General features: G+C 54.4%; 2 protein-coding genes across 3 annotated transcripts; both read left to right on the top strand.

Annotated features, from left to right (window-relative positions):
* The first annotated feature begins 23 nt into the window (after positions 1-23).
* On the top strand, positions 24-6,055 carry GINS4 (GINS complex subunit 4). Its single transcript, XM_048829482.2, has 7 exons — positions 24-181; positions 833-919; positions 1,708-1,821; positions 2,306-2,403; positions 3,190-3,278; positions 3,783-3,873; positions 5,106-6,055. The coding sequence occupies exons 1-7, from the start codon at positions 86-88 to the stop codon at positions 5,200-5,202; spliced, it is 672 nt and encodes a 223-aa protein (XP_048685439.1). The 5' UTR covers positions 24-85; the 3' UTR covers positions 5,203-6,055.
* LOC125626472 (protein phosphatase 1 regulatory subunit 3C-B-like) lies at positions 5,527-24,400 on the top strand. Of its 2 annotated transcripts, none has more exons than XM_048829480.2 (2): positions 5,527-5,650; positions 22,294-24,400. In XM_048829480.2, exon 2 carries the CDS (start codon positions 22,325-22,327, stop codon positions 23,189-23,191), a length of 867 nt encoding a protein of 288 aa, XP_048685437.1. In that variant the 5' UTR covers positions 5,527-5,650; positions 22,294-22,324; the 3' UTR covers positions 23,192-24,400. The 2 variants fall into 2 exon arrangements, with proteins under 2 accessions (XP_048685437.1, XP_048685436.1); XM_048829479.2 differs by lacking the exon at positions 5,527-5,650 and adding an exon at positions 21,269-21,360.
* Positions 24,401-26,125: the final 1,725 nt, after the last annotated feature.

Below are 26,125 nucleotides of genomic sequence, written 5' to 3'. Positions count from 1 at the left end.
TCGCGAGCCAGGAGACGCCCCGGCCGCCGTGCGGAGCGCGCTGACGTCACCGCGCGCTCGCGGTTGGCGGGAGCCTCGAGCCGGGATGGCGGAGGGCCCGGAGCTGCGCGAGCGGGACTCGGACGGGAGCAGCGAGGAGCTGGTGCTGACCCCCGCCCAGCTCATCCGCAGCCTGGAGCAGGTGGGTGGGGCCGGACGCCTGGGTTCTATCTCCGGGAGGGGCTGGGAGCCCGGACTCCTGGGTTCTATCCCGGCCCGGGGAGGCGCTGGGAGCCCGGACTCCTGGGTTCTATCCCGGCCCGGGGAGGGGCTGGGAGCCCGGACTCCTGGGTTCTATCCCGGCCCGGGGAGGGGCTGGGAGCCCGGACTCCTGGGTTCTATCCCGGCCCGGGGAGGGGCTGGGAGCCCGGACTCCTGGGTTCTATCCCGGCCCGGGGAGGGGCTGGGAGCCCGGACTCCTGGGTTCTATCCCGGCCCGGGGAGGGGCTGGGAGCCCGGACTCCTGGGTTCTATCCCGGCCCGGGGAGGGGCTGGGAGCCCGGACTCCTGGGTTCTATCCCGGCCCGGGGAGGGGCTGGGAGCCCGGACTCCTGGGTTCTATCCCGGCCCGGGGAGGGGCTGGGAGCCCGGACTCCTGGGTTCTATCCCGGCCCGGGGAGGGGCTGGGAGCCCGGACTCCTGGGTTCTATCCCGGCCCGGGGAGGGGCTGGGAGCCCGGACTCCTGGGTTCTATCCCGGCCCGGCTCGGGGAGGGGAGTGGGGGCTGGTGGGTCAGATCACAGGGGCTCAGTGTTAGGCTGGTTTGTGGCTCACTGTCCTGCTGTGCTGGCAGGCCTGGCTGAATGAGAAGTTTGCCCCAGAGCTGCTGGAGAGCAAGTCTGAAATCGTGGAGTGTGTCATGGAGCAGCTGGACCACATGGTGCGTGTCTGGGGGCACAGGTGGGGGCAGGGGTTGGGAATGGCTGGACAGGTTCACACTGTTATTGCTAAACTCCGTGCCCTGGGGTCCCCTGCCTAAGCTCCGGCCAGTGCTTCTATCCGTCCCCCTCTCCAGTGTTCCCCACAGAGGGTGGATGTAGTTCTGAGCATCTTGTGGTTAACCTGCATGCTCTGCCCAAGCAGTGATGGTTCATGCTATGTGCTGAGAGCAGCAAGAGCCCCCAGGCTCCTGGCGTGTTGCTGTTAGTCACAGAGGTTAAAATTGGCATCGGCTGTTGTTGTTGCCCTTGTCTGCTATTCTATAGGGCCTTCAGCATGGTTGCTGTTCATCCTGGCCTGCCGCTTGTTGTTTGCCAAAGTGGGCTGGTCATGGGGGCAGTGCTGCTAGCCAGTTCCTGGTTCTTTGTGCAGTTGTTTGCTACAGAGGTGGTGTAAATCTCCTGCTCCAGGCAGACTCACAGTTGCCTGGATGACAGAATCAACCATCTGCAGTCTTGGCCAATGGCCATTAGCTGCCCAAATCCTACATACTGCAAAATCTGGCATGTGGTTCTTCGATTCCCTTTTCCAAGGAGCTGTCCCGTGTATTGGTTCCCATGTGGCAGTGAGGGGTGGTAACCTGCATTCGTGGTGCAGGTGCTCTGTCTACAAGAGGCAGCTGCAATCTAGCTCTTTCCCGGGGCTCAGTCTGAGGACATTGGCCTCTCTGTGTCTTTAGCTATTGAGTGTTTGAACAGTCTGATATTCCCCCCATGTGCCCCTTTGCAGGAGTCAAATCTGAAACGAGCCAAGCACGGAGACCTGAAGGTCAGCATCCACCGCATGGAGATTGAGAGGATCCGCTATGTCCTCAGCAGCTACTTGCGCTGCAGGCTTGTGAAGGTAACACCCTGCTATTCTGTGCCATGGCAAGGTGACTCTTAGGAGAGTGGCTGGAGGCATGCCGTTCTGGCCACACCAAAAGCATATTGCTTTGGTCCGGGGCTCTGAGTCATGGGCCCTTGACATGTTTGGTTAGAGTGACCATAAGGTTCATCTGGGGAATCCATTCCTCATTGCTGTCAAGCGCAGCACCTTGTTCTGGGTGTCACAGTGCTGTGGTGAGCATGTTTATTACCCTATGGGGGGTCAGCACAGTGCAATCTTCCTCCTGGAAACTCCATTGCCATCCCGCCTCTCAGGCGCAGACAGCCCTGCGTGGGTCTGGAACTAATCCCAGGGCAGATGTGCCACCTCTGCACCTCACCAATCTGCAGTGACAGATTCCCTCTGGCTATAGAAGGGAGAATGCTGGGAGCTGCCTATGATGGAGCTCTCTGTTTCGATCACAGCTGACTCTTCTTTGGGGTTTTTCTTCCCCTGGCAGATTGAGAAGTTTTTCCCCCATATCCTGGAGAAGGAGAAGTCCCGAGTGGAAGGAGAGCCTTCCATCCTCTCTCCAGAGGAGTTTGCCTTTGCTAAAGAGTGAGTAGGTATGGAAGGAGGGCTGGGCAGTGGGGTGAGCCAGGTCTTGTTCTACTGCGCAGACTAGGTCCAGGCCAAAACTGGGGTTGTATGCACTCTGGCTCTCCCTTTGAGCCTCTGCTTCACATGCTGTAGATCCTCCCTTGGCAAACTTGGCTGTGGCAGCTTGGTTGGAAAAACCTTGTCCCCTAGTGACCAGCTAACGAGTCCCTCGCTCTCTCTTGGGCCTGCAGTGAAGCTAGAGGCTTGGCCCTGAGCGCTCCTGACAGTCTGGGAAGGCGTTGAAAAAAGATCCCCGTTCAGCCTTCATCAGTCTTAGTGTCTGCCCGCTTGCCTCCTTCCGTGTGCATGCCAGATTCATGACGGGAGCCTCGTCCTGCTGCACAGCTTCCTCTCCTGTCTCCAGGCAGCCTTCTGCTGGCAGATTGTGGCAGGCCATTGGCCAACGAGGTATCTAGGGGCAGTCTCACTTCAGCCACCCACTAAACTATGCCAGAAAAGTTCCCTCTGCTGCCCGAGTCCTGCCAGTGGGAAGAGCCCTCACTGCCTTTTGTGTCACCTTCCCATGGAGATAAGCTGTGCCCTTGGGCGCTGAAGGATTTGCGTGCGCTGTTTTGCTGGAGCAGAGAAGTCTTCATTTCAGCTTCTGCCCCTCCAGACCCAGCCGCTTGCTGCTGTCTTCCCGCCGTGCTTGCGGGTTCAGCGTGTCTCGCTGGTACCTGGAGTCCATTCTGGCCCACCAGCTTTTGCCGTGATCTGACTGACAGTAAGGGCTGTTTGTTTCAGGTACATGGCGAACACAGAAACCTACCTGAAAAATGTGGCCCTGAAACACATGCCTCCCAACCTGCAGAAAGTGGATCTCCTGAGACTGGGTAAGAGAAGCCCGGCTGCAGTACAGGCAAAGGATTCTAGCAGTGGCTGTCTGGGGACGAGCCCTGGAGTAATCTGAAGTCCTAGAGAGCAAGCAGTGTAAGCGCTAGAGCTCCGGCAAGTGCTTGGAAGAGGCAGGTGTCTGAGCATGGCCCTCTCCACACTGCTGGCCCTTTAGAAGGTGGTCTGGATATGTTTGCCCCGCCCTCTCCTAGAATCGCCCTCTGGGGAGAGACAAGGGGGTCACCAGGCTATTCACACTGGTCTCTGTGTTCTGACTCTCCTGCCGTCTCGAGTATGTGTTGGCTGGTGCATATGGGACTGGCCAGTCGCCTGTGGGGCTAGTGACCAGCATTGCACTGTGTCCTCATGAGCATCCCAGCTCCACGTGAAGGTCCTGCAGAGGAGCAGAGACTGTTCCCAGGAGTGGTTCGTGCAGCACAAAGTGCCCTGGTCTCAGTCACGTGAGCCCGGGATCAGGGCTGAGTGTGTCGCTTTCCTTGCAGTTCCCAAACCCAACCTGGACTCCTTTGTATTCCTGAGGGTGCAGGAGAGGCAGGAAAACATATTGGTGGAGCCAGAGACTGATGAGCAGAGGTAGGTGGCCTATTGCTTTGCTGTGCACTGATACGCACATGCCTTAGAAATGCCATCCCGACTGTATTCTGCTCAGCTTCCCGTCTCTGCGAGTTGCCTGTGTAGCTGTGGGTGGGTGGGCTGGATGGAGCAGCACCCCTCCTCCTTGCCTAATCCGGTCACGTTGCCGCGGCTGTTATACCAATAAAATAAAAACCAGCAGGAGCTTATTAAAGGGGAAAAGGCAAAGTGCCACATTTATTGTGAATACAGAAAGAATCATAGTAAGCAGTTAATTAGAGCTATAACATTCCATTCAGTTTCATATTTATTCACACATTCATTCATACACACACACACACACAGGTCCTGCAAGGTTGTTATCATAGTTACCAGCCTTAGAGTTGCTCATGCCAAGCCACTGGCCAGGTGGCCTGGACATGAGGAGGGAGCAGGGCCTTGTCAGATGCTCATCTGATGCTCCTGGAAGTTGGTTTGCAGAATCAGACCCCAAAGTTCTCACTTTCTAGAGTCCATTTTTATAGGAATTTCTTCCTATGCCAGTCTGTGGGAATTGTTTCATCATGCTGTTCCTGAATCAATCAGCAGATGGCACATTCCTGACGGCTCCATGCTGCCAGATGTTATCTTGTTCTTTGGTTCTCCCATTCTTGAGGCTGTTGGGTGGATCCCAGTCTGCCCTCCGGGGGTCCTTTGGTTATTTCCACTTAACGCCTTCTTCAGCCGATGGACACTGGATTCTTAGGCTGGCACCTCCCTGATCATTATCCACACCAAGTTATTATCCACACCAAGCATCCATCCACATACATCCTCTATCTCTATTTTAATCACAATTGTTAACAGAGCGAGATGAATACAACACAAGGGCGGGGAGCCTCTGGGTGCTGTTGTTAGAGTATTGCTTTGAGTCTCTCTCTGTGTGAGTAGTTGTTACAAAGAATTGATTTGAGAACAGACTCTGTCTTAGAATTAGCAGCTTGCAAGTTTCACACATAGAGGGAGAGAAACAGTACCAAAAACCAAGAGACCTCTTAATTAGTAATACCCTGGAATTTAAACTATGGGGAATCAAACTCATTTGTGATTTTAATACAGAACTTCTTTTATATGATCCAACACTGCAACCCTGAAAAGCAAGCAGGAGCCTCAGGAGAATGCAGCACCTCTCTCCTCTCGTTCTGAGCTTGCTGCCACCCTTCCATCTGAACCGATCTCTCTTTCCCCTTCAGAGAATATGTGATTGACCTGGAGGAAGGATCACAGCACCTGATCAGATACAAAACCATTGCCCCCCTGGTGGCCTCAGGAGCAGTTCAGCTAATTTGAAACATCACAAGAATTAAAGGGGCCAGGCAGGAGGCCCTGCAGTCTGGGAGGGCAAGTGCCGTGCACAAGACAACCTGAGAGCATCGTTGTGCCAGTCAGCACATGGGGACACAACAGTTGTGGACAGTTGCAAATACTCATCCTGCCCCCGGCCCAGCCTGGGGGCCCAGCAGCTCAGTTTTGCTGTAGCCTGAGGACAGGAAGACAAACAGCCAGGTAAAGGTGCCATCAGCAAGTGCCCCTGTGTGGGGAATGAGGACACTGCCGCTGAAAGAAAGCTGAGCCTGGTCTTCTATCCAGCTGCAGCCTCTGCAAAGCTACTGCTCTGTTGTGGAGCCAGCAGGTGGCACCATTGCCCTGCTTATACTCCGGATATTTCAGCTGGCTGGCAAGAACCCCCTAGAATGAGTTAGTGACTGCTGGAGGAGGATGTGCCAGTGTGAGCGAGGTACGTTATAAAGACAACAGCAAAATCTCCATGTATGCCTAAAAGGGCACCACTGCCCAAGATCCTGTCCAAGCCTCCTGTGCAGCTAAATTAGGAGAGATGCTTAAATGTAGTGTGGGGAGGGGATTAGGCAATGGATGAGTGCTTGTGTGGGTTTGCAGCAGGTATCAGCCCTGAATGGCCTGGGGTGGGGCTGGCCATGTTTGGAACCTGCAGGAGCTGTGGAGTTCTTACAGGCCGGGGATGGCAAGTACAATGATCGGCCCTAGAGAGCACAAATAAACCAGTGGGGTATCTCTGGCTCTAGCTATCAATGAGGAGAAGGTGGCTTCTGCGTCCCTGACAGCAATTCTGATTCACTTTGTTGTATTCGTGGCACCAATTAAACAATCTGTGGCTCTTCCAGAAAGCCAGCAGCCTGTGTTCCAGACGGCATCCAGCATGGCCTGGGCATGGGCCGCTCAGCCTTCCCCCAGTGAGCATTCCAGTTTCCAGGTCTGTGCCTCCTCTTGGGTATAAAGCACAGGGGCACCAGTGCTTACCGTGGTCCAACAAAAGCGGGTGGTCGGTGTCAAACTCTGGGAGCCACAGCTTTAGAAAGACTGGCATCCTGGCTTGATGGGATATTGGTTGCCAGGTCTGTGACCCTCTTGTGACCTGCCCACCTCCACTTTAAGCACTGCCCTTTGCCAGGTAATCCATTCAGCCAAAAAGCACAGTGCACAGATTCTCCATTGCAAATACTAGAGGTGGGAGTGACCAGGAGCTAGAAGTGGAGAGAGTGCTGAGCAGACCCTTCTGTGTGGGGGAGGAGCGGGGAGGAACAATAGCTTAATGTTCTGAATGTGCTAAATACCAGGTTACCTCAGCACAGTGTGAAAGGGCTGCTGGCTTGTTTCCTTGATTGCCAGCTTGATGGTATTAATGGGGAAAGGAAGCTTTGCCATTAGTACCTCATTAGGTCAATGGGGTGCTGAATGGCCTGGGTGTTGGACTGGAGATTGCTCCCAGCACCCTGGGAAGGCTCCTCCCGTGGGGACAGGCAGGGTATCTGTACAAGCTGTAAAAAGAAAAGGAGTACTTGTGGCACCTTAGAGACTAACCAATTTATTTGAGCATAAGCTTTCGTGAGCTACAGCTCACTTCATTGGATGCATGCAGTGGAAAATACAGTGGGGAGATTTTATATAACAGAAAGAAAAGGAGTACTTGTGGCACCTTAGAGACTAACCAATTTATTTGAGCATGAGCTTTCGTGAGCTGTAGCTCATGCTCAAATAAATTGGTTAGTCTCTAAGGTGCCACAAGTACTCCTTTTCTTTTTGCGAATACAGACTAACACGGCTGTTCCTCTGAAACCTGTCTATATACACAGAGAACATGAAACAGTGGGTGTTACCATACACACTATAAAAAGAGTAGGAGTACTTGTGGCACCTTAGAGACTAACCAATTTATTTGAGCATGAGCTTTCGTGAGCTACAGCTCACTTCATCATGAAGTGAGCTGTAGCTCACGAAAGCTCATGCTCAAATAAATTGGTTAGTCTCTAAGGTGCCACAAGTACTCCTTTTCTTTTTGCGAATACAGACTAACACGGCTGTTCCTCTGAAACCTATAAAAAGAGTGATCAGGTAAGGTGAGCTGTTACCAGCAGGAGAGGTGGGGCGGGGGACCTTTTGTAGTGATAATCAAGGTGGGCCATTTCCAGCAGTTGACAAGAACATGTGAGGAACAGTAGGGGGTGGAAATAAACATGGGGAAATAGTTTTACTTTGGGCTAAGCTTAATAGCTTTACCCTTTAGTTGGAACTACCAGCTGTCTCTGAGGATGCCAGTCTTCCTGGTGTCCACCAGAAAGAGTTTCCTTGTATAAAAGTCCTCTTTCTACAACAAACCTGGATCGATGAGAAGAGCTGAGAGGCCGTGGGTTGCTCCGTGCCACCGTCCAAGCTCTCTGGAGGCTTTCATCTGCTTCCTGTTCGGTCTGGAACTGTTCCCTTGATTCTGGAGACATCAGTTCCTCATTGGATTGTGGACCTGGGCTTGGTCCCTCTTGAAGCGATGCAGGTGATGGGGCTGTTTCCATTGACTGTGAACCGCTCTCCGCTGATGCACTATGTTGGGGTTCAGGCTCCGGCTGAGCCTCTTGTGTAGGGTTATCGGCTGCTGCTGGTGCAGTTTCGGTGGGGCCCTTTGGTGTTGGGGTTGCAAGTACTGAATTCAGTGCTGGCAATGGGTCTGGTGCTGGTTGTTCTGCCGGTTCCGGTTCTGAGACTGGCTCTGTCTGGGTCTCTGGGACTGGATCCTCTACTGCTGTTGCAGATGTTGGCAAGGGGTCCGGTTCCCTCACCTTTGACCGGGTCCTGGTAGAAGTTTCTGGAACAGAGCTAGGTGTGACAGCTTGCTTAGCCTGGCTGCGGGTGACCATTCCCACCCTCTTGGCTCACGTCACATGATTGGCCAAGTCTTCCCCCAACAGCATGGGGATGGGATAATCATCATAGACTGCAAAAGTCCACTTTCCTGACCAGCCCTTGTACTGGACCAGCAACTTGGCTGTAGGCAAGTCAAAAGAGTTTGACTTGAAGGGTTGAATCGTCACTTGGACCGCTGGGTCGATTAAATTGGGGTGCACTAAGGAAGCATGGATAGCTGACACTTGTGCTCCGGTGTCCCTCCGCGTGGTGACCAAGCTGTGCCATCTAGGTAAAGCAGCGCACACAGCTCCCAGTGTGGAGTGGCCACAATTACAGTGAAGTGATTCCTGTGACTACAGGCTTGTCTACACGTCAGATGCTGCAGCGAAGACACCAGCTGTGCAGGCCGGAGGTGTGGGCCCCATGGCCGTGGCGTGCAGTGAGTGTTTGTGCCAGAACCTCAGTGGCTTCTGCAGGTTTCAGTGTCTGAGAGCCTGGCCCCGGTGATGCTCATGGCACAGCTACCCACGGCTTTGTCTCCCTGCCTGCAGGGACCATGTGCTGTACCACTGCCAGAGCAAATACAGATGCGCAGCGGATTTGGTGGCTGGCCTTTTACCTCTTGAAATCCTGTATTGCTTTGCTTCTAGAAGTGCCCAGCATGGGGGTCAGGGGCCTTCTCTTAGCTTTGTCTGTACTGATTGGCTTCAGGGAGAGGAGGGGGAGGTGCACAGCTAATCCCCAAACCCAAGGCCACTCCAGTGGGTTCAGCCAATGAACTCTAATGCAAATACATTATCTCCCCACTCCCTGCCACCCCTTGTACGTGCACAGAGAGGGCCTTGTCTAATCAGCTGGTGAGTGAAGGTCAGGAGGGCTTTGGGAGGAATTTCTAAGTGGCTCGAGGGAGTCCCTGTGGCCTTCCTGTTAACTGAGATTTGTGCCTGCAGTGACTGGTGCTCTGGGCAGCACCTGTCTGCAGGGAGTGGCTTTCCCAGAGCAATTCTGCAATAGAGTCCTGCCAGGGAATGAGACCAAATCCCCTTTTCTGGTTCTCCTTTCTCCAGCCCTTCCCTTTCCCCACTCCTTCCTGTCTCTAACAGGAGTTTACACAGCACCTGGAGGATAATAGCCTTATAAGGAATAGCCAGCATGGATTTGTCAAGAACAAATCATGTCAAACCAACCTCATTTCCTTCTTCATTGGGGTTACTGATCTAGTGGATGGTGGGGGGCAGCAGATGTGATATATCTTGATTTTTGACACAGTTCCACATAGCATTCTCATAAGCAAACTAGGGAAATACAGTCTAGATGAAATTACTGTAAGGTGGATGCACAACTGATTGAAAGATCATGCTCAAAGAGTAGTTATCAATGATTGGCTGTCAAACTGGGAGGGGTATCTAGTGGGGTCCTGCAGGAGTCAGTCCTGGTCTAGTACTACTCAGTATTTTCATTCATGACTTGGATAATGGAGTGGAGAGCATGCTTATAAAATTTGCAGATGACCAGTCTGGAAGGGCTTGCAGGCACTTCAGAGGATAAGGTTCAAATTCAGAACAACCTTGACATTTCAACAAGATGAAATTCAAAAAGACAAGTGCAAAGTACCACACTTAAGAAGAAAAAATCAAATGCACAACTACGAAATGGGGACGAACTCACTAGGTGTTCGTTCTGCTGAAAAGGATCTGCAGGCTTTGGGGGATCACAAATTGAATAGGAGTTAATGGTGTGATGCAGTTGCAAAAACGGCGAATCTCATTCCAGGCTGTATTAACAGGACTGTCATAGGTAAGATATGGGAGTTAACTGTCCGAGTCCACTCAGTGCTGGAGAGGCCTCAGCTGGAGTTCTGTGCCCAATTCTGGGTACCACAGTAAAAAAGATGTGAATAAATTGGAAGAGCAACAAAAATCATAAAAGGCTCATCAAAAAACCCAACCTGTGAGGAAAGATTAAAACCTGGGCACGTGTAGTTGTGAGAAAAGACCACCGAGCAGGGCCCTGATGAGGCTTCAGGCCTGTTCCGGGCTGTTGGAAAGAGGACAAGGATCGATTGTTCTCCATGGCCACTGGAGACTTGAAGACCTTGTCTTGAAGGTCGGACAAGAAGTGATGGGCTTGATCTGCAGCAAAGGAGACTGTGGTTAGGTAGCAGGAAAAACTTTCTAACGCTCAGGGTAGTTAAGCTGTGGACCGGGCTCCCAAAGGAGGTGGCGGAATCCCCGTGATTGGAGGATTTTAGGAACAGGTTGGACAAACCCCTCTTGGGATCTAGGTTTACTCGGTCTTGCCTTGGTGCAGGGAAGTGAACTTGATGACCTCTCCAGAGCACTTCTCGCCCAGTGTTTTGATGATTGTATGGTTTCCCAAGTGGGAGATGGCCCTGGAGGGAACCTGTTCATGGTATCCAACGGGAGCAGATGATCCATACTGATCCCTCACTCCAGTGCACAAAGGTTGCAGGAATGTGCTGTGTGAGGTTAGACACAGTGGTCAGATCTACGCGAGGTAATTTAAGATTCCGTACCCCGCAGGCCTTGTTAAGTTCAGCTTCTCTGTTGCTAGCAGCATTGTAGACAGGGCAGTGACTGCAGGCACCTTGTCAGCTAGCACCGAGGGTCTCTGCACTGAGGCTGCTGCTTTTGCTAGCATTGGTTCAGCACCCCCAGTGCTAGTTACCATGTAAATACTAGTGTGGATGGGACACAAGGATCTCTACCACTGTGTCTAGCCCTGCTCTGAGCAGATTTTCTTGCCATGGTGGGGAAATGCCCGAGCCCTGTCTGCACCAGGAGGTTAACACCAATGCAGCTGAGCTGGTGCTACCTAACTACAGGTATTAACTCTTCTAGCATAGACATACCCTAGACATGAGAGAAGAGCTCCATCTGCAAGGTCCCTGCAGTCCCTGGCCTCTCCGCTGAGACAAGCCAACAGTACCGTCTGGGCTGTGACTATCTGCTCCAAGGATCTAGATCAAGAGCCCCTGCTTCCTTCAGGTACCAAACAGCTGTTCACGGTTAATGCCACTAGCTCCTTCCAACTTAGCGTAGATTACAGCCATAACAGCATCCATATCCCAGTCCCCAACCTGAGGACTTAAACAAGAGCGTGCCTTTCAGAAATGCACTGAATGATGTTGCTTCAGGTCTTCTCTCCGCATCTCAGGAAAAAGGGTACAGCAGAAATGGGAAGAGTTGAGAGAAGGGCAATGAAAACACGTAGCAACCTCGGAACACTTCAGACAAGGCCTGGGACTGCTTAGGTCAGCGAGGAGATAATAGGGGATGGCATGATGAATGTGTATGAAATGGTGAACCATATAGTGAAGGCTAGGGAAGTTTTCCTACTGTTTATGCCCTTTCTCATGCTATCTGGAGATCTAAATCAAAGCAAAGGATCACCCAATGAAATTAAAAGGCAACTAATTTAAAGCTAGTACAAGGAAATATTGCTTTACCTGCTGTGTGACCTGTGAGACTCCCTGCCACAAGGTGTTGCTGAAGCAAAGAGCTTAGTAGGATTCAAATAAGGTGAAAAATAAGAATAGCGACAGCTAACATGATGTGGAAGGAATCTAAAGCCACATACTTCAGTACACGTAAGCTACCTGCCGGGGCTAGGAAGAAATTCTCCTAGGAAGATGTTATGCTACCCCAGCCCATGGCAGGATTTTTGTGTCTTCCTCTGGAATAGCTGGTCTGACCATTGCTGGAGTTGGAGTATGGGGCTGGAGGGACCGTTGGGTCAGGCACTTCATTCCTTTGTCCTTGTTGGATAGAGAAGAAAAGCTCCTCCTTCCTTGCTGATTCCCACATGCCTCTTCTGTGTAAGCGGGAGCCACCTCAGTAACTTCCAGGGCTCTGTGCCCCCTGCCTGGGTCTGTTGGGTGTATCCAAGGGCACAGGCCTGCAGTCCTCAAAGGGTCTGGCCTCCCCTGCATGTGCTCTCAGGGGATGTGAGGGAGCAGCCTAGCTCCCTTGGGCAGCAGGAGGCATGGGGATGGCATGTGTGCAGTACAGCATGGGGTGAGCGGCTTGGCGTGTGCTGTGGTTTAGAACATCCCTAATGAATCCATTTATGTAAAGAAGATTCATTAGGCACAAACATGAAGAGGAAGTTGGGTTTAATCCTAAAGAAGTGGCACCAAAGGCTGATGGTTACAGTTCCCACACAGGGATCTGGTCTATGCCCTGCCCCCACAGACAGCCCTTATGAAAATCCTCTCATGGGCTCTGCAGCTCCCAGACAAATCGCTGTTGAGTTTCCACTGGAGAAACAGATACTCTGGGAGAGAGTTGCTCGAGTTTCTCTCTGTAGCACGTGTTCACTGGACCCCTTTCTCCTTCACCCTATTGGGTTTAATTAAGTACAGTAGTTATCTGGGCAGCTGCTTTAGAGTTGCAAAGTCTGAGCTGGGAGGGGAGAGCAGAGGGAAGTCACCCCTGCTGTCCCACGCAGGAGAGAGAAGCTGGATCTTTCCATCGGGGCACTTCTGGAGCTTGCTGCCTTCAGCCCTTTCTGCCTTTGGAAATGCAGCACTATCTTTGTGTCACAAAAACACCCTCCTTCACGCATGAATGCTCTATGATCACCCCAGGACAGCGCTGCCCCAATGAATGCTCCATGATCACCCCAGGACAGCGCTGCCCCAGGCTACAGGCAGAGGACAGTGGGGGGGATAGCTCAGCAGTTTGAACATTGGCCTGCTAAACCCAGGGTTGTGAGTTCAATCCTTGAGGGGCCCATTTAGGGATCTGGGGAAGAAATTGGGGATTGGTCCTGCTTTGAGCAGGGGTTTGGACTAGATGAGCTCCTGAGGTCCCTTCCAACCCTGGTATTCTATGATTCTATGACTGAGTGGTCGGAGTAGGGTGCTGAGAGCCAGCACCTGGGGCCAGATTTGAAGATGGAGAGAGGCACCTACTGGGATTTTTCAAAAGAACCTAGGCCAGGGGTGGGCAAACTACAGACTGTGGGCTGGATCCTGCCCTTGAGCTCCCTCGGGGGCTTGCGCTGCTCCGGCACTCCAGCCGGGGAGCAGGGTTGGGGGCCCCTCCACGCAGCTCCCAGAAGCAGTGGCATGGCCCCCCTCCAGCTTCTATGCAAAGCAGAGCGCCTGGCCATGCCTCTGCAAAGGAGCTGGAGAAGGGACATGCCACTGCTTCCTGGAGCTGCTTGAGGTAAGCACCAGCTGGAGCCTGCACCCCGAGCCTCCTCCCACACCCAAACCCCCCAGCCTTGAGCCCCCTCCCTCCCTCTGAACCTCTCGGTCCCAGCCCGGAGCACCCTCCTGCACCCCAAACTCCTCATTCCCAGCCCCATTCTAGAGCCTGCACTCCCAGCCGGAGAGCTAACCCCTCCCTGCACCCCCACCACCCCCACACCAGCCCAGAGCCCCCTCCCACACCTGAAGTCCTCCTTTCTGGCCCTACCCACCCCAGAGCCCGCACCCCAACCCCAATTTTGTGAGCTTTCATGGCCTGCCATACAATTTCTATTCCCAGATGTGGACCTCGGGCCAAAACATTTGCCCACCCCTGACCTAGGCACATGCCCTGCTGTAGCTCACGAAAGCTTATGCTCAAATAAATTGGTTAGTCTCTAAGGTGCCACAAGTACTCCTTTTCTTTTTACTCCTCATAACACAAGAACTCGGGGTCACCCAATTCATAGGCAGCAGGTTTAAAACAAAAGGAAATATTTCATCACACAATGCACTGTCAGTCTGTGGAACTCTTTGCCAGAGGATGTTGTGAAGGCCAAGACTATACCAGGGTTCAAAAAAGAACTAGATAACCATTGATGGACTTATCCTCCATGAACTTATCAGCCAGGATGGGCAGGGATGGTGTCCCTAGCCTCTGTTTGCCAGAAGCTGGGAATGGGTGACAGGGGATGGATCACTTGATGATTCCCTGTTCTGTTCATTCCCTCTGAAGCACCTGGCATTGGCCACTGTTGGAAGACCAGCTACTGGCTAGATGTCCTTTGGTCTGAGCCAGTATGGCCGTTCTTATGTTAGGCTGAGCGCTGGAGGCGAAAGCAGGGTCTGAAAATAAGCATCCCAGGTACAGTAAGCCCTGCTGCAGGGACTAGGGCTCTCAAACCTTACTCCTGCCGCTCAAGGTGGCTCAAGCTCTCTGGTTTGTCTGTGTGATGAGTTCATGGCCCAGAGCAGGAGGAGGGTGAGAGAGGCACCAGTAGGACGTTGATTTCCGCAGCCTCCAGTTTGAGTCAGATCCCTTCCCCGCAGGAAGTGGGCAGCGGAGGGTGGGGGGGTGGTACTCGCATTGCTGGAGAAATGCCCAATGACGGTGAGCTGCTTGTCTCTAAATCAAGGGGCAGGAAGTGAGAGCCACAGGGGATGTGATGAAAGGGTGATTTGGAGAAAGCAATCTGCTGACCTAAACTATTGGCTTAGTCACTGCCAAAAAGTAACAGACAGACGTGTGGTGGAGTGGGAGCTACGTGTGCAGACGTGCAAGCACTGAACTCCATCCAGCGCACGAACACACCACAGCCTTTAGACAGGCCACACACCTCCAGGGTGTTACTCGCATGAGCCCCTTCCCAGTCCCAGGAGCAGAATGACAGGCATTCTGGGGAAACCTGCCATTGGAGTCTCACCTTGCACTAGCGCCTTTGCCGAAGCCCAGCTGCTGACAGCCACAACCCCTGCTGCATACCGCTGCAGTTCTGGGTAGGGTGTGAACTTGGGCTTCTTGGCTGGGACGGGCTCTGCACTCAAGTCAGACCAGATGTCCCGAGTGGTGGTGTTCTGACTAGCGTGTAAGCTCCTGTGGGCAGGGCAGGGTATGCTGGAGGCCAGTGCTGCTCCTTCCCCATCACCCTAGCCCCCGCGGCACATTACACATTATATCTATGTGCGTGGTGCTGCGGTCCATATCGTCCTCTGGGTATCCTGGGCATGTCCTTTTTGCTCAGAGGTGGGCCCTGAATTCTTTCCTTGTGCGCTGAGATGTGTGGGGGAAATGTCTGAGAGAGGTTCCTCTTGGCTTCTGAGAAGGAGCCTGCTGTCCTGCTCCCGGGAGCTGTGACTCAGGGCTGTATGTCTGGGGCTTTGGCTGCGGCTCCTTCTCCTGGGGGTGTCTGGCTCCTCACCCATAGGCCAGCCTTAGCTGCAGGAAGCAGCACGGCCACGTCCAGCAGCTGCTGAGGCCTCGTGGGAGCTGGCCTCAGAAGGTCCCGAGAGGAGCGAGCATTGCTGCTAATAGAACAGGAGTACCTGTGGTACCACAAATACTCCTGGTCTTTTTGTGGATACAGACTAACACGGCTGCTCCTCTGAAACCTGTCTCTGCTGCTAATGTTAGAGTCCCTCAGTACAACTGCCAAACTGGGCCTGAGTTCTCGGGCTTTGGGACCCACATCCCCCACAGCTAGCTGGGCACCCTGATCCTGCTCTGCCAGCAGCCTGCTCGGGCTGACGGAGGACAGGCCTGTTAGGGAGAACAAGTCTCTGCAAGGAACAGCCCAAGTGTTTGGGCAGTGCCTGGGCACAGCGCTTGGAAAGGCCAGGCACTGCCCTGTACCAGAAGCCTTGGGCATGCTGCTAGTACATGGAGAGGTGTAACTGGATCCCTGTTATCAGTCAAGGACGCTGTGGAGCTCTTTCTCCCTGGGGGGGGTCTGCGTGATTACTGGGGAGCACATCATGTGTGCACCTTTCCTAGCCCACTGGTCCTGACCCACCATTATCATTCTCTTTTCCTTTGTTTACCCATAGCTGCAGGAAAGCCCTGAACTCTGCAAGACCCTGGGAGGCAATGTCTAATGACAGGTTTCAGAGTAATGAGTAAACCCCAGGTGTTCGCAGAGGCTGCGGCTGGCAGGGCTCAGAGCTCTGGGTACTCAGCGGAGCAACTCTTCCCTGGCTGCTGCCCCATTCTCTGCAGCTGCGATGTCCCAATGACTCTCTCCCTCTGCGGCCGGCAGTGGAGGGCAGCGTGACTAGCGCCTGCCCATAGACCCTTCCCACCCTCACTGCAGGGCCTTGCGCTCCCCACACCCTGAGGCCTTGTGGAGTGTAATGTGGGCTGGGTGCACAGAGGGCAGTGCTGCCCATCTCAGCTCCTGCGCCCTTGGCTGGCTGTTGGTGGTTTTTAGCCATGTATGAAAGGGTCTAGGTGCACACAGCTGTGTCCATATTGCTTCTTTCTCAGAGCAGCAGACTGAGAGGCCAGGTCTATGCTGTAACCTGTTGCTGTCATCATAGGCACCGACTCCATGGGCGCTCTGGGGCTGGAGCACCCATGGGGAAAAATTAGTGGGTGCTGTGCATCCACTGGCAGCCAAGCTCCCCTCCTCCCATGCCTGACCTCCTCCTTCCCCCCCTGAGCGTGCCACATCCCTGCTCCTCCACCTACTTCCCAGCACTTCCTGGCCGGTTGCTGCCAAACAGCTGTTTGGCAGTGTTAGCATGCTCTGGGAAGGGGTGGGAGGAACGGGAACATGGCACGCTCGGGGGTACAGAGCTGGGGCAGGGAGGGGGCGGAGGCTTTGAGGGAAGGGGTAGGAATGGGCACAGGAGCTTCATGGAAGGGGTGGAGCTGGGAGCAGAGGTGGGGAGGGTCAAGCACCCAGGGGAAAGAGGGGAAATCAGCACCTATGGCTGGCATAGCTGTTAATCGGGTGTGATGAGGTGCAGTTTGTACCTGACATCACTGTGCTGGCAAAAGCCACTAGTGTTCACCTGGCCTGAGTCTTGCCTGCTGGCCCCAGGAGTATGAGCATTTTGAGGCTCTGTACTCTACACCAAGGAGCCCTACTTTCTTCCCTGACTACATGCCGCTACAGAGGCAGGAAGGTTGGCGCCTTCTTGCTAGATCCTGCCAAAGCCCCTAACTTACAGCCTGATGCTCCAGCTCTGGCCCCATTGCATTGTCATTCTCACCTGAGTGAGATGGGTGTGAAATGTTGCACAGGCGTAAGTGATGGCCCTAGGTGCTGGCACTGGAGACTCAGGCTTCAAGGAAAATTTCTCCACCATCACAGCCACCCCACCACCACTGAGATTCTCCCATGACTCCAGCAGCTGGGACTTTAAAGAAACACCAAGTACTGCGAGACTAGTGATTAAACTTCTGAGTTGGCAGCAGTGTGCTGGTGTAGAGAAGCACCTGGAGCGGTGCACTAGTGCAGAGAAGTGGCTGCCAGGTTATTAATTATTTGTATTTTGGCACCTAGGGAGCCTTAGTCATGGACCAGGACCCCACAGTCCTAGGTACTGTACAGACCCGTAACAGTCCCAAAGAGCCTGCATCTGTTGTATAAATAAAAAAACAAGAGGAACCAACAAAAAAGAGGAGCACAAGGTGAGATAAAACTTCAGCATGAAGAGCAGTGCAATTGTAGCCGTCTTGGTCCCAGGACATTAGAGAGACAAGGTGGGGGCGGTAATATCTTTTATTGGACCAACCTCTGTTAGTAAGAGAGAGAAGCCTTTGAGCTGCATGGAGCTGAAGAAGAGCTCTGTGTAAACTTCTCTTTCTCACCAACAGAGGTTGGGCCAATAAAAAAATATTACCTCCCCCACCTTGTGTGTCAGCACGAAGAGCAACAGTCCAGCACACCAGCTGCGTACCCGTTGTCAGGTTTTTTGGTAGGCATCCCTGCAAAGGAGAGATTGACGGGGGGCAACAAGGGGCCTTTCAGCCCCGTGTTGTCCTGGGGGCGCAATGACAACCAGAAAGGTTTTCTTTCCCCTCTCCTGAGACTGGTCTACCTCTGCTGCCCTGCTGCCGCTGCAGTTCAGAAAGAGACAGCTCTCTAGCTGCCTGGGATCTCAGGCTAGTCCCGGTTCGGAAGATTTACCGACTCCTTGACCCAAATCAGAACTTGTCATCTGTGGTGCCTCTCCAGAGGCCACACAAGTGAGTAACTTCTGGGAAGGTGCAGTCCACTGGTGATAATGTCCCTGAAATGACAGCTCCTCCCTTCGACCTGCAGTAAAATGCCAGCCAAAAGCAAATGTCACCTGCTCTTACTGTTCCTCCAGACTGTGTGCATCCCCCCAGGCCGGGGGTAGGAAGCCTCAGGAAGGAGATGTCTGCAGCAACTGCTATCTGTCTACATCAGGCAGGATGGTTGCATGATCCTCTGGTTTCTGGCCTCTAGTTCAAAGGTCCCTCTCAAACCCCACAGCATTGTAGCACTTTACATAATAATAAAATCCCCACCCCACCCCTAGCTAGCTCTAAGTTTGCTTCTGCTGCCAGGCAGAGAGCGGGATTTCTGTTTACATTTACTGGAAGGCTCTCAGATACCATGGTGATGGGCAGCCACGTAAAAAACACAATAGATGAGTTTCAGAATAGCAGCCGTGTTAGTCTGTATCTGCAAAAAGAAAAGGAGTACTTGTGGCACCTTAGAGACTAACAAATTTATTTGAGCACAAGCTTTCATGAGCTACAGCTCACTTCATCGGATGCATGCAGTGGATGAGCTGTGTCAGTGGCTGATGAAGATCTGTGCTGTCAGCAGGTGGAATCAGTCATGCTTAACGGAAGTGGCTAGGCAGCTTGAGAGAGATTAGCAGGGGGGCAGGGAACGGGTGAACTGATTCAAGTGCTGGCATTTTCTACCAGCAAGCCTTCCGAGGGCTGACCAGGAAAGGTGGACCTGAATGTTATTTCCAGACATGCTATCATTTTTACTGGACAATCTAATACGGGCTCTCCCATTCCAGGACTCTTCATCTGCTCAGGATAGGGTGTGTTTCTCTGCAACTGCAGGAAACCCGGGACAAACCGTTCCGGTTGCAGCCGGTAGGCAGGCCATAGACTCTGGGATTAAACCTCTGTGTTTAGCCACTGGAGAACTAGAGGGGGGAGCTCAGAGTGAGCCATTTTTATCCATCTCTACTAACCAGAGAGACCTTGAGAAACCATGGCCCCTACCTTGCCCTTGGATTCTGAGTTAGGTCTTTCCATGGCCATTACTGAGGGTTGTAATTTAAAAAGAAAACTGTGATGATGTGAAACTCATTTTTTAGCTTCTTCAGAGCCACCCATGTCCTGTTAACTCAGCCCTGCAAAGCTGTGAACTTTTCTCTCCTTCCCCCTGGTCAATGAGGTGAGAACTGCCCTGTGCACGTGGGCTATCTAAATCCCAAACCCTGGTTTGGCCTCTCTCCCTCTGCTTTCCCCACATGTTTCAGAGTAACAGCCCTGTTAGTCTGTATTCGCAAAAAGAAAAGGAGTACTTGTGGCATCTTAGAGACTAACCAATTTATTTGAGCATGAGCTTTCGTGACCTACAGCTCACTTCATCGGATGCATACCGTGGAAACTGCAGAAGACATTATATACACAGAGACCATGAAACAATAAATAGAGTGGTCACTTTGGATGGGTATTGCCAGCAGGAGAGTGAGTTTGGGGGGGGGGGGGAGGGTGAGAAAACCTGGATTTGTGCTGGAAATGGCCCAACTTGATGATCACTTTAGATAAGCTATTACCAGCAGGAGAGTGGGGTGGGAGGAGGTATTGTTTCATGGTCTCTGTGTATATAATGTCTTCTGCAGTTTCCACGGTATGCATCCGATGAAGTGAGCTGTAGCTCACGAAAGCTCATGCTCAAATAAATTGGTTAGTCTCTAAGGTGCCACAAGTACTCCTTTTCTTTTTCCCCACATGGCATCTCAACTAGGAACAGACTGGGAGTTCTGTCCATCTGCTAGCCTGTCCTTGTTCACAAACACACATCCGCAGCTGGAGACTGGAAAGCAGCAACTTTGGGAAGTTTGTCAAGCAAAAGGGAGATCTTGGGTCAGTGCCTGGCTCTGACATTGTGACCTTGGACAACTCCTTTCATCTCTCTGTATCTGGGTTCCCCCTCTGTGACATGAGGACACTTTCCCATCTCACCCAGGCATTGTGTGGATAAAGCCAGTCCTGATGGCAGGGTGCTCTACTATTACAATGCTGAGGGTCATGTTAGCATGTTAGTACAAGAGTCCTGATCTTCATGGGGCCCTCTGTGGCCTGTGGTGATACACTGCAATAATCAGGAACTTCACTAGCAGCGAGACTAGACCGGGGCTCTCAAACTGGGGGTTGGGACCCCTCAGGGGGTGGCAAGGTTATTACATGGGGGGTTGCGAGATGTCAGCCTCCACCCCAAGCCCCGCCTTGCCTCTGGCATTTATAATGGTGTTAAGTATATAAAAACGTGTTTTTAATTTGGGGGGGAGGGGGTCATGTAGCAAGCCTCTGAGTGCGAAAGGGGTCACCAGTACATAAGTTTGAGAACCACTGGACTAGCCCCTGCACTGAGGTGCGGTACCCTTAGGCCAGACCCAGATGTCCGCGCTCAGCACAGATTTCCGCCTTCCCCGGCTGTTCCTGGCAATCCCTGGCACCCCAGGGCGCAGCTGCTAGGTCTGGCTGGCCACAGAGCGCATTGCGGGGCTGGTTTTAAGCCCGGCGGGTGGATTTAGAAGCGGTGTCTCAGGGCTGGTGTTGGCGGCTGGTTCGGCAGGGGAGGATTAGCCATTAGCCCCCGGCCAGAGCTGATGCTAATCGGGCAGTGAGCTGCTCCTGAGCCCTGGGCCAGGCCGAGCCGAGGGCGGGGAGCCGTGGGCGGGGAGAGTGCTCCGCAGCAGGTCTGCTCCCGGAAAGGGGTTGAGCAACGGCCCGTTCCCCGAAGGGAAGTGGCGGGGCCCCTTGCCCCATCCCAGCTGCTCCGGGCTCCGCAGCGCCCCGCACGTGTCCCGGGCTGCGGGGTTTGGGGCGGGAGCCGCCGCGCTGCCACCCCGGGAACCCGGCCCCTGAACCCGCAGCGCCCCGCACGTGTCCCGGGCTGCGGGGTTTGGGGCGGGAGCCGCCGCGCTGCCACCCCGGGAGCCCGGCCCCTCAACCCGCAGCGCCCCGCACGTGTCCCGGGCTGCGGGGTTTGGGCCGGGAGCCGCCGCGCTACCACCCCGGGAGCCCGGCCCTGAACCCGCAGCGCCCCGCACGTGTCCCGGGCTGCGGGGTTTGGGGCGGGAGCCGCCGCGCTGCCATCCCGGGAGCCCGGCCCTGAACCCGCAGCGCCCCGGGCGCCGCACAGCCCGCGCCCGCCCCCCGCAGCGCCCCCGCGCCCCGCGGGGGCCGGGCTCCCAGGGCGGGGCTGCCGCGGCAGTCTCGGCTCCCATTGGTCGCTCTGGCCCGAGGGGGCGTGTCCCGCACGCTGATTGGCCGGCGCGGGGGTGTACCGGCCGCCCGTGGCGCCCAGGTGTGGCAGTGAGGCGAGGAGCGGAGCCATGAGCTGCAGCGAGTGAGTGCGAGCGGGAGGCCGGAGGGTGCGCGGGGCTGGGCGGCGGCGGCGGCGGGGTGACCAGGTGCCCCATTTTGGGGTCTTTGCCGTGTATCGGCTCCTATTGCCCCCCACCCCGCCCCGATTGTTCACATTTGGTGTCTGGCCCAGTGTTGCGGGGGGGCGAAGGGGAACGCGGGGGCTGGTCTGGGGGCGAAGGAGGGCGGGGCGGGGCTGGCCGGGGGGGCGTAGGGGAGAAGTGGGGGGGCTGGTTGGGGTGCAGTGGTGTGAAGGGGGGCAGAGGAGGGCTGGTCGGGGGGGCAGAGGAGGGCTGGTCACGGTGGGGCGAAGGGGGGGCCGAGGGGGGCTGGTCGGGGGGGTGAAGGGGAACAGTGGGGAGAAGATGGGCTGGGGGGTGCTGGCGGTGGATTGGAGGGTGGATGTTGGTTGCTTTCTCAGGCAAAAAGAAAAGGAGTACTTGTGGCACCTTAGAGACTAACCAATTTATTTGAGCATGAGCTTTCGTGAGCCACAGCTGTGGCTCACGAAAGCTCATGCTCAAATAAATTGGTTAGTCTCTAAGGTGCCACAAGTACTCCTTTTCTTTTTGCGAATACAGACTAACACGGCTGTTCCTCTGAAACTTCTCAGGCAAAGTGGCTTCTGGTCTCTGGTGGGGCTGGTGGGTGGTTAGTGTGCAGGAGTTTGGGGGTTGACCAGCAGGGTGGAAGGAAGCAGCCCTAAGTTCATTGGTTGCAGGTCTCTGGCAGTGGGGTTGCTGGTGATCTGTGGTGAGTGGGTCTGGGAGGTTCTGGGGGGGTTGTTGCTAGGGATTAATTGAGCTCTTCTCACTCTGATTGCAATGTCCCCTGGCCCTGCTAGATATCTCCTGCTGTTCTCGGCTCTCCTGCCCCCAGGCTACACCTCTAACCCCATGTCTGTGCTTCTTTCCAGACTGTTCCAGGTGTTCAGCACACCCCCAGCCATGCCTGTGGATTTTGCCATGCGGCTCTGCCTGACCCACTCTCCTCCCATCCGCAAGCTGCTGAATTCCTATGAGGAGCTGCGGGGTGGCCGGGGGCGCAAACCCCTCCGCTCCTGCCTGAACCAGAAGCCCAGTGCAGAGCTGGAGCAGCGGGACAGCACCAAGGGCAGCCGGAGCAAGAAGAAGAGGGTGGTGTTTGCTGACATGAAGGGGCTTTCCTTGACAGCGGTCCGCTTCTTCTCCAAGATCGAGGAGGACCTGTGCGACCTGCAGCAAGCCCTGTCCGACCTGACCTGCCTCAGGCCCAAGCTGCGAGACCCCCACCTAGAGACAAAGAAGTACACACTGGACTTCCCACAGCCCTCTGCCGACTACATGGCTTTCCGCAGCCGCCTGCACACCAACCTGATCTGCCTGGAGAACTGTCTGATCCAGGAGCGGTCCCTGTCGGGGACCATCAAGGTCAGGAACATCGGGTATGAGAAGAAGGTGCATGTCCGCATCACCTTTGACTCCTGGAGGAGTTTCCGGGATGTCTGCTGCCAATATATGCACAGCACATACGGCCCCACTGATGCAGACGTGTTCTCCTTCAGCATCACCCTGCCCAAAGCACCCAGCCTCCACGGAGCCATCGAGTTCTGCGTTTCCTTTCAGTGTGGGCAGAAAACCTACTGGGACAACAACAATGGGAACAACTACAAGGTGTGCCACATGAGTTCCTCGTCCCCTCCCAGCACCTTCTCCCAGCTGGCAAGGGGCTCCAGCGTGGCTGGGGAGCACCTGGGCCCCTCCAAGGCAGCAGCGCTGGTCCTCTCTCACTGGCAGACCTGGAGGCGTTTGGAGAACCATGGTCCATACTGGTAGGAATGAGAGTTCTAAGTGTGGGTACAAATGCTCCGCTCCAGCAGAGGCAATGCCTTGCGGGGGTCCCGCTGTGGAAGACACTGCTCGCTACGTCACTAGCTTGTCTGTGTCCCCTCTGGTCTTCGTGGACGCTGCTTCAGCACCAGGACCTGCCATAGAAGCTGGAGGCCGTAGCTCAGCTTGAATCCTGGGTGTGGGTTCTTAGCGCAGAACACATCACTAGCAGAGACTGTGCCAGGGAGGCTGGGCAGGGATTGTGCGGGGGGCATCTCCCGCTGCTGTCTCCTCATTTGTGAAAGTAGCTGGGGAAGGGCTAGGCCAGACCTTGGCTTGTTTGCAGAGGCCAGCAAAGCTGCTGGCGGGTCAAAGGACTGAGTTGCCAATCCTCAATAAAAACTGCCCAGCCAGCCTAGCAACCAAGGGTCTTTGGACTCGGTGGGGGTGTAGGTCAGAACGGCAGACCCAGTGGGCATAGAAACAGAAATGGGAGAGGCTGCCTAAGTGCCTTGTAGTTGCCAGGCATTTGGGACAAATAGGCATCCAGGCCCGTGCTGCAGATAATGGTATGAACGTCTGCGGCACCCAATGGCCAGCATCCGTACCGTGAGCTACGCCTACATCCCCCCTGAAGGGAACCAGTGGCTGTCACTTTAAATCCTCTCAATGGCAAGGGGCTGCGGGACAAGGCACCGGCCTGGCTGTTAGGGCTTCTGTCTCATTTACCCCAGTGGGGGTGGCTGGCAGGTTCTTCACATTGAAGATGACAGACTGCAGGTGGCCTGGTAGGGTGGTGAGCGGCTCATTGGGATGTGCTCCTTCAGGACCTGCTGCTGTGGGAGGAAGGCTGGCCTGGGCTCGGCTGGCTTTTGCTGAGGCCGCTAGTGACACAGTACATTGGTCGCTGCGTCAGTTCGTATCACGCCTCCGTAGGGGACCACGCTCACCTGCGTCTGGTGTCATTGGCCGCCCTCCAGGAGGGCGGTAAATCGGTGCAGTGACAGTGTGCAAAGTGCAGGTGTAGCCTGGCTCACTCTGAGTGACACTGTGTCCCTGCAGTCCGTGCAGGGCACAGGCTGAGCTGGACCGGCTGTCAGTGCTTATCTGGGCTGGCTGCTGCTGCGATCTTGGGCCTGGGCCACTGGGAAACCTTCCGGTTTTAGCTGTTGTGAATAGATTCAGAACCTTAATAAAGTCTCTGTATATTGAGAACCCTGCCGTTGTCTTGTGACTGCAGCCTAAACAGCCAAATGCTGATGATTTCCTGCACAAAGAATAGGTCTAGCACCCACTGCCCCAATAATGGGCTGAAACCCTCCCCCCCCCATCAAACACAGGATGGGGAGATGTGATCTCCCTGGTATTGGTAAGGTAGCCCATCCCCCTCAATGAATCACATGGAAGTAGAAAGAAAAGGAGTACTTGTGGCACCTTAGAGACTAACCAATTTGTTTGAGCATGAGCTTTCGTGAGCTACAGCTCACTTCAGTTACAGACCCCCTGGCTGCATGGATTGTGTTGTCCCCAAGCTGGATTACTGCTGGGGAGAATTGCCTTGCCAGTGTAGGTGGATGATAGGCACAAGCCTGTCTTAGGTTTCCTATCCCTCCCCTGAACAGAGCTCATCCCATTTCACCAAGGGAAGGAGCAATTTTGCAAGCCAGAGAAATGGCAACACCTTCCTCCTCATCCCTCCAAGTGCACCTCCTGCTGGGAGCCTCTGGTCACTGCCCAGGCTGTAGTCCAGCAGGAACCTCCAAGGGAAGCTCAGCAAGAGCTTTGAATCTTTCTCTGCCCTGCCTTCACCACTCTGCTCAGGGCTGGGTGCTTTGAGGCACGAGGAACTGTGACCAAAATCTCTCTCTCCCTTGTCCTAGGGCTGTGGGAAGAAATGCCAAACCCACACTGCCTCCTGGAGTTTCCCCCCATTGCCACGTGCCAGGAACTTCAATGGTGTGAAAGAGTCTAGGGGTGTCCCAGAAGCCTCTTCTCCCTGGCTTTCCTGTATTGCCTGGCTGCTGGTGCAGCCCCAGTGTCTCTTGCCCCTCTTGTGGGATGTGTGTCTGTTCAGGGTCCCTTTTTCTTATGCCCTTCTCTGCTCCTCACCTTTAGGTAGTAAGCTGCCCCAAGGAGCCAGGATTTCACGGGCTTGCGTCATGGAACTGAAAGCCCGTTAGCTCCTGCATCCTTTGCCAGTGATTAGCAGGCAGCTGGGATTGGAAGGTGACATAGCAGTGATATCTATAGCTCCTAATTCCTGAGTCCATTACAGCAAAAGCCTCTTTGGTTGGACTGTGGCCCAGTGAGCACCCTGCAGCACCAGCACATAACTCACCCTGGGCCTCGGTAAGTTACAGCTCCAGGCAGGTACCTGGGTCCTAGGTGACTCACCTTGCATGGACCCAGCTCCTACCACCAAATACTGTCCCTTTCAGCTCCTTGCATGCCCCTTTGCAGCTTGCAGTCTTCAAAGAGGCCAGCAGCTGTGGTGCAGTCAGTGACAGGTGCATGCCGGCTCCTACAGCACAGTGCCCCCCAGGTAGGAGTCCCCCCAGGTCTGGCTGCCTGCAGCATATGCTACTGAGTGCAGTGTTTGGTGTGTGGCTGGTGGAACGCAGAGCACCACCGAAAGCAACCCATCATGCTGTGCCTGTTACAGAACAAGGAGCCCTGGCCCTGATTTCCCCTAGGGCAGGCAGCCCCCATTCTTCTCAACAACTGCCAGAGCTCCCTGTGCTGTTGGGAGGAGCTGAGCAAGTTTAGGTTGATTCAGGCCCTTCCCCTTGGGAGGGGTGGTCAGTGGGGCTACAGGGGCTTGTCTACACTGACAAGTTTTGTTGCCAAAAACTGCCTTTTGGTGACAAAACAGCAAGAGCGTTGGCCATAAAAAAAACTTCCACCCCTCTGAGAGACCTATCTTTTCCCCTCCCTTTATTG

This window comes from Caretta caretta, chromosome 26 (genome assembly GCF_965140235.1).
Source record: "Caretta caretta isolate rCarCar2 chromosome 26, rCarCar1.hap1, whole genome shotgun sequence".
NCBI classification, from domain to species: Eukaryota; Metazoa; Chordata; order Testudines; family Cheloniidae; genus Caretta; species Caretta caretta.
This window is presented reverse-complemented; position numbering and strand designations above follow the sequence as displayed.

Excerpts from the sequence above, each read along its gene's own strand:
- GINS4 (XM_048829482.2), top strand. The coding sequence starts at position 86 with ATGGCGGAGGGCCCGGAGCTGCGCGAGCGGGACTCGGACGGGAGCAGC. Across the intron at positions 3,279-3,782 it reads AGTGGATCTCCTGAGACTGG|TTCCCAAACCCAACCTGGAC; the intron begins GTAAGAGAAGCC and ends CTTTCCTTGCAG. Across the intron at positions 3,874-5,105 it reads CCAGAGACTGATGAGCAGAG|AGAATATGTGATTGACCTGG; the intron begins GTAGGTGGCCTA and ends TTTCCCCTTCAG.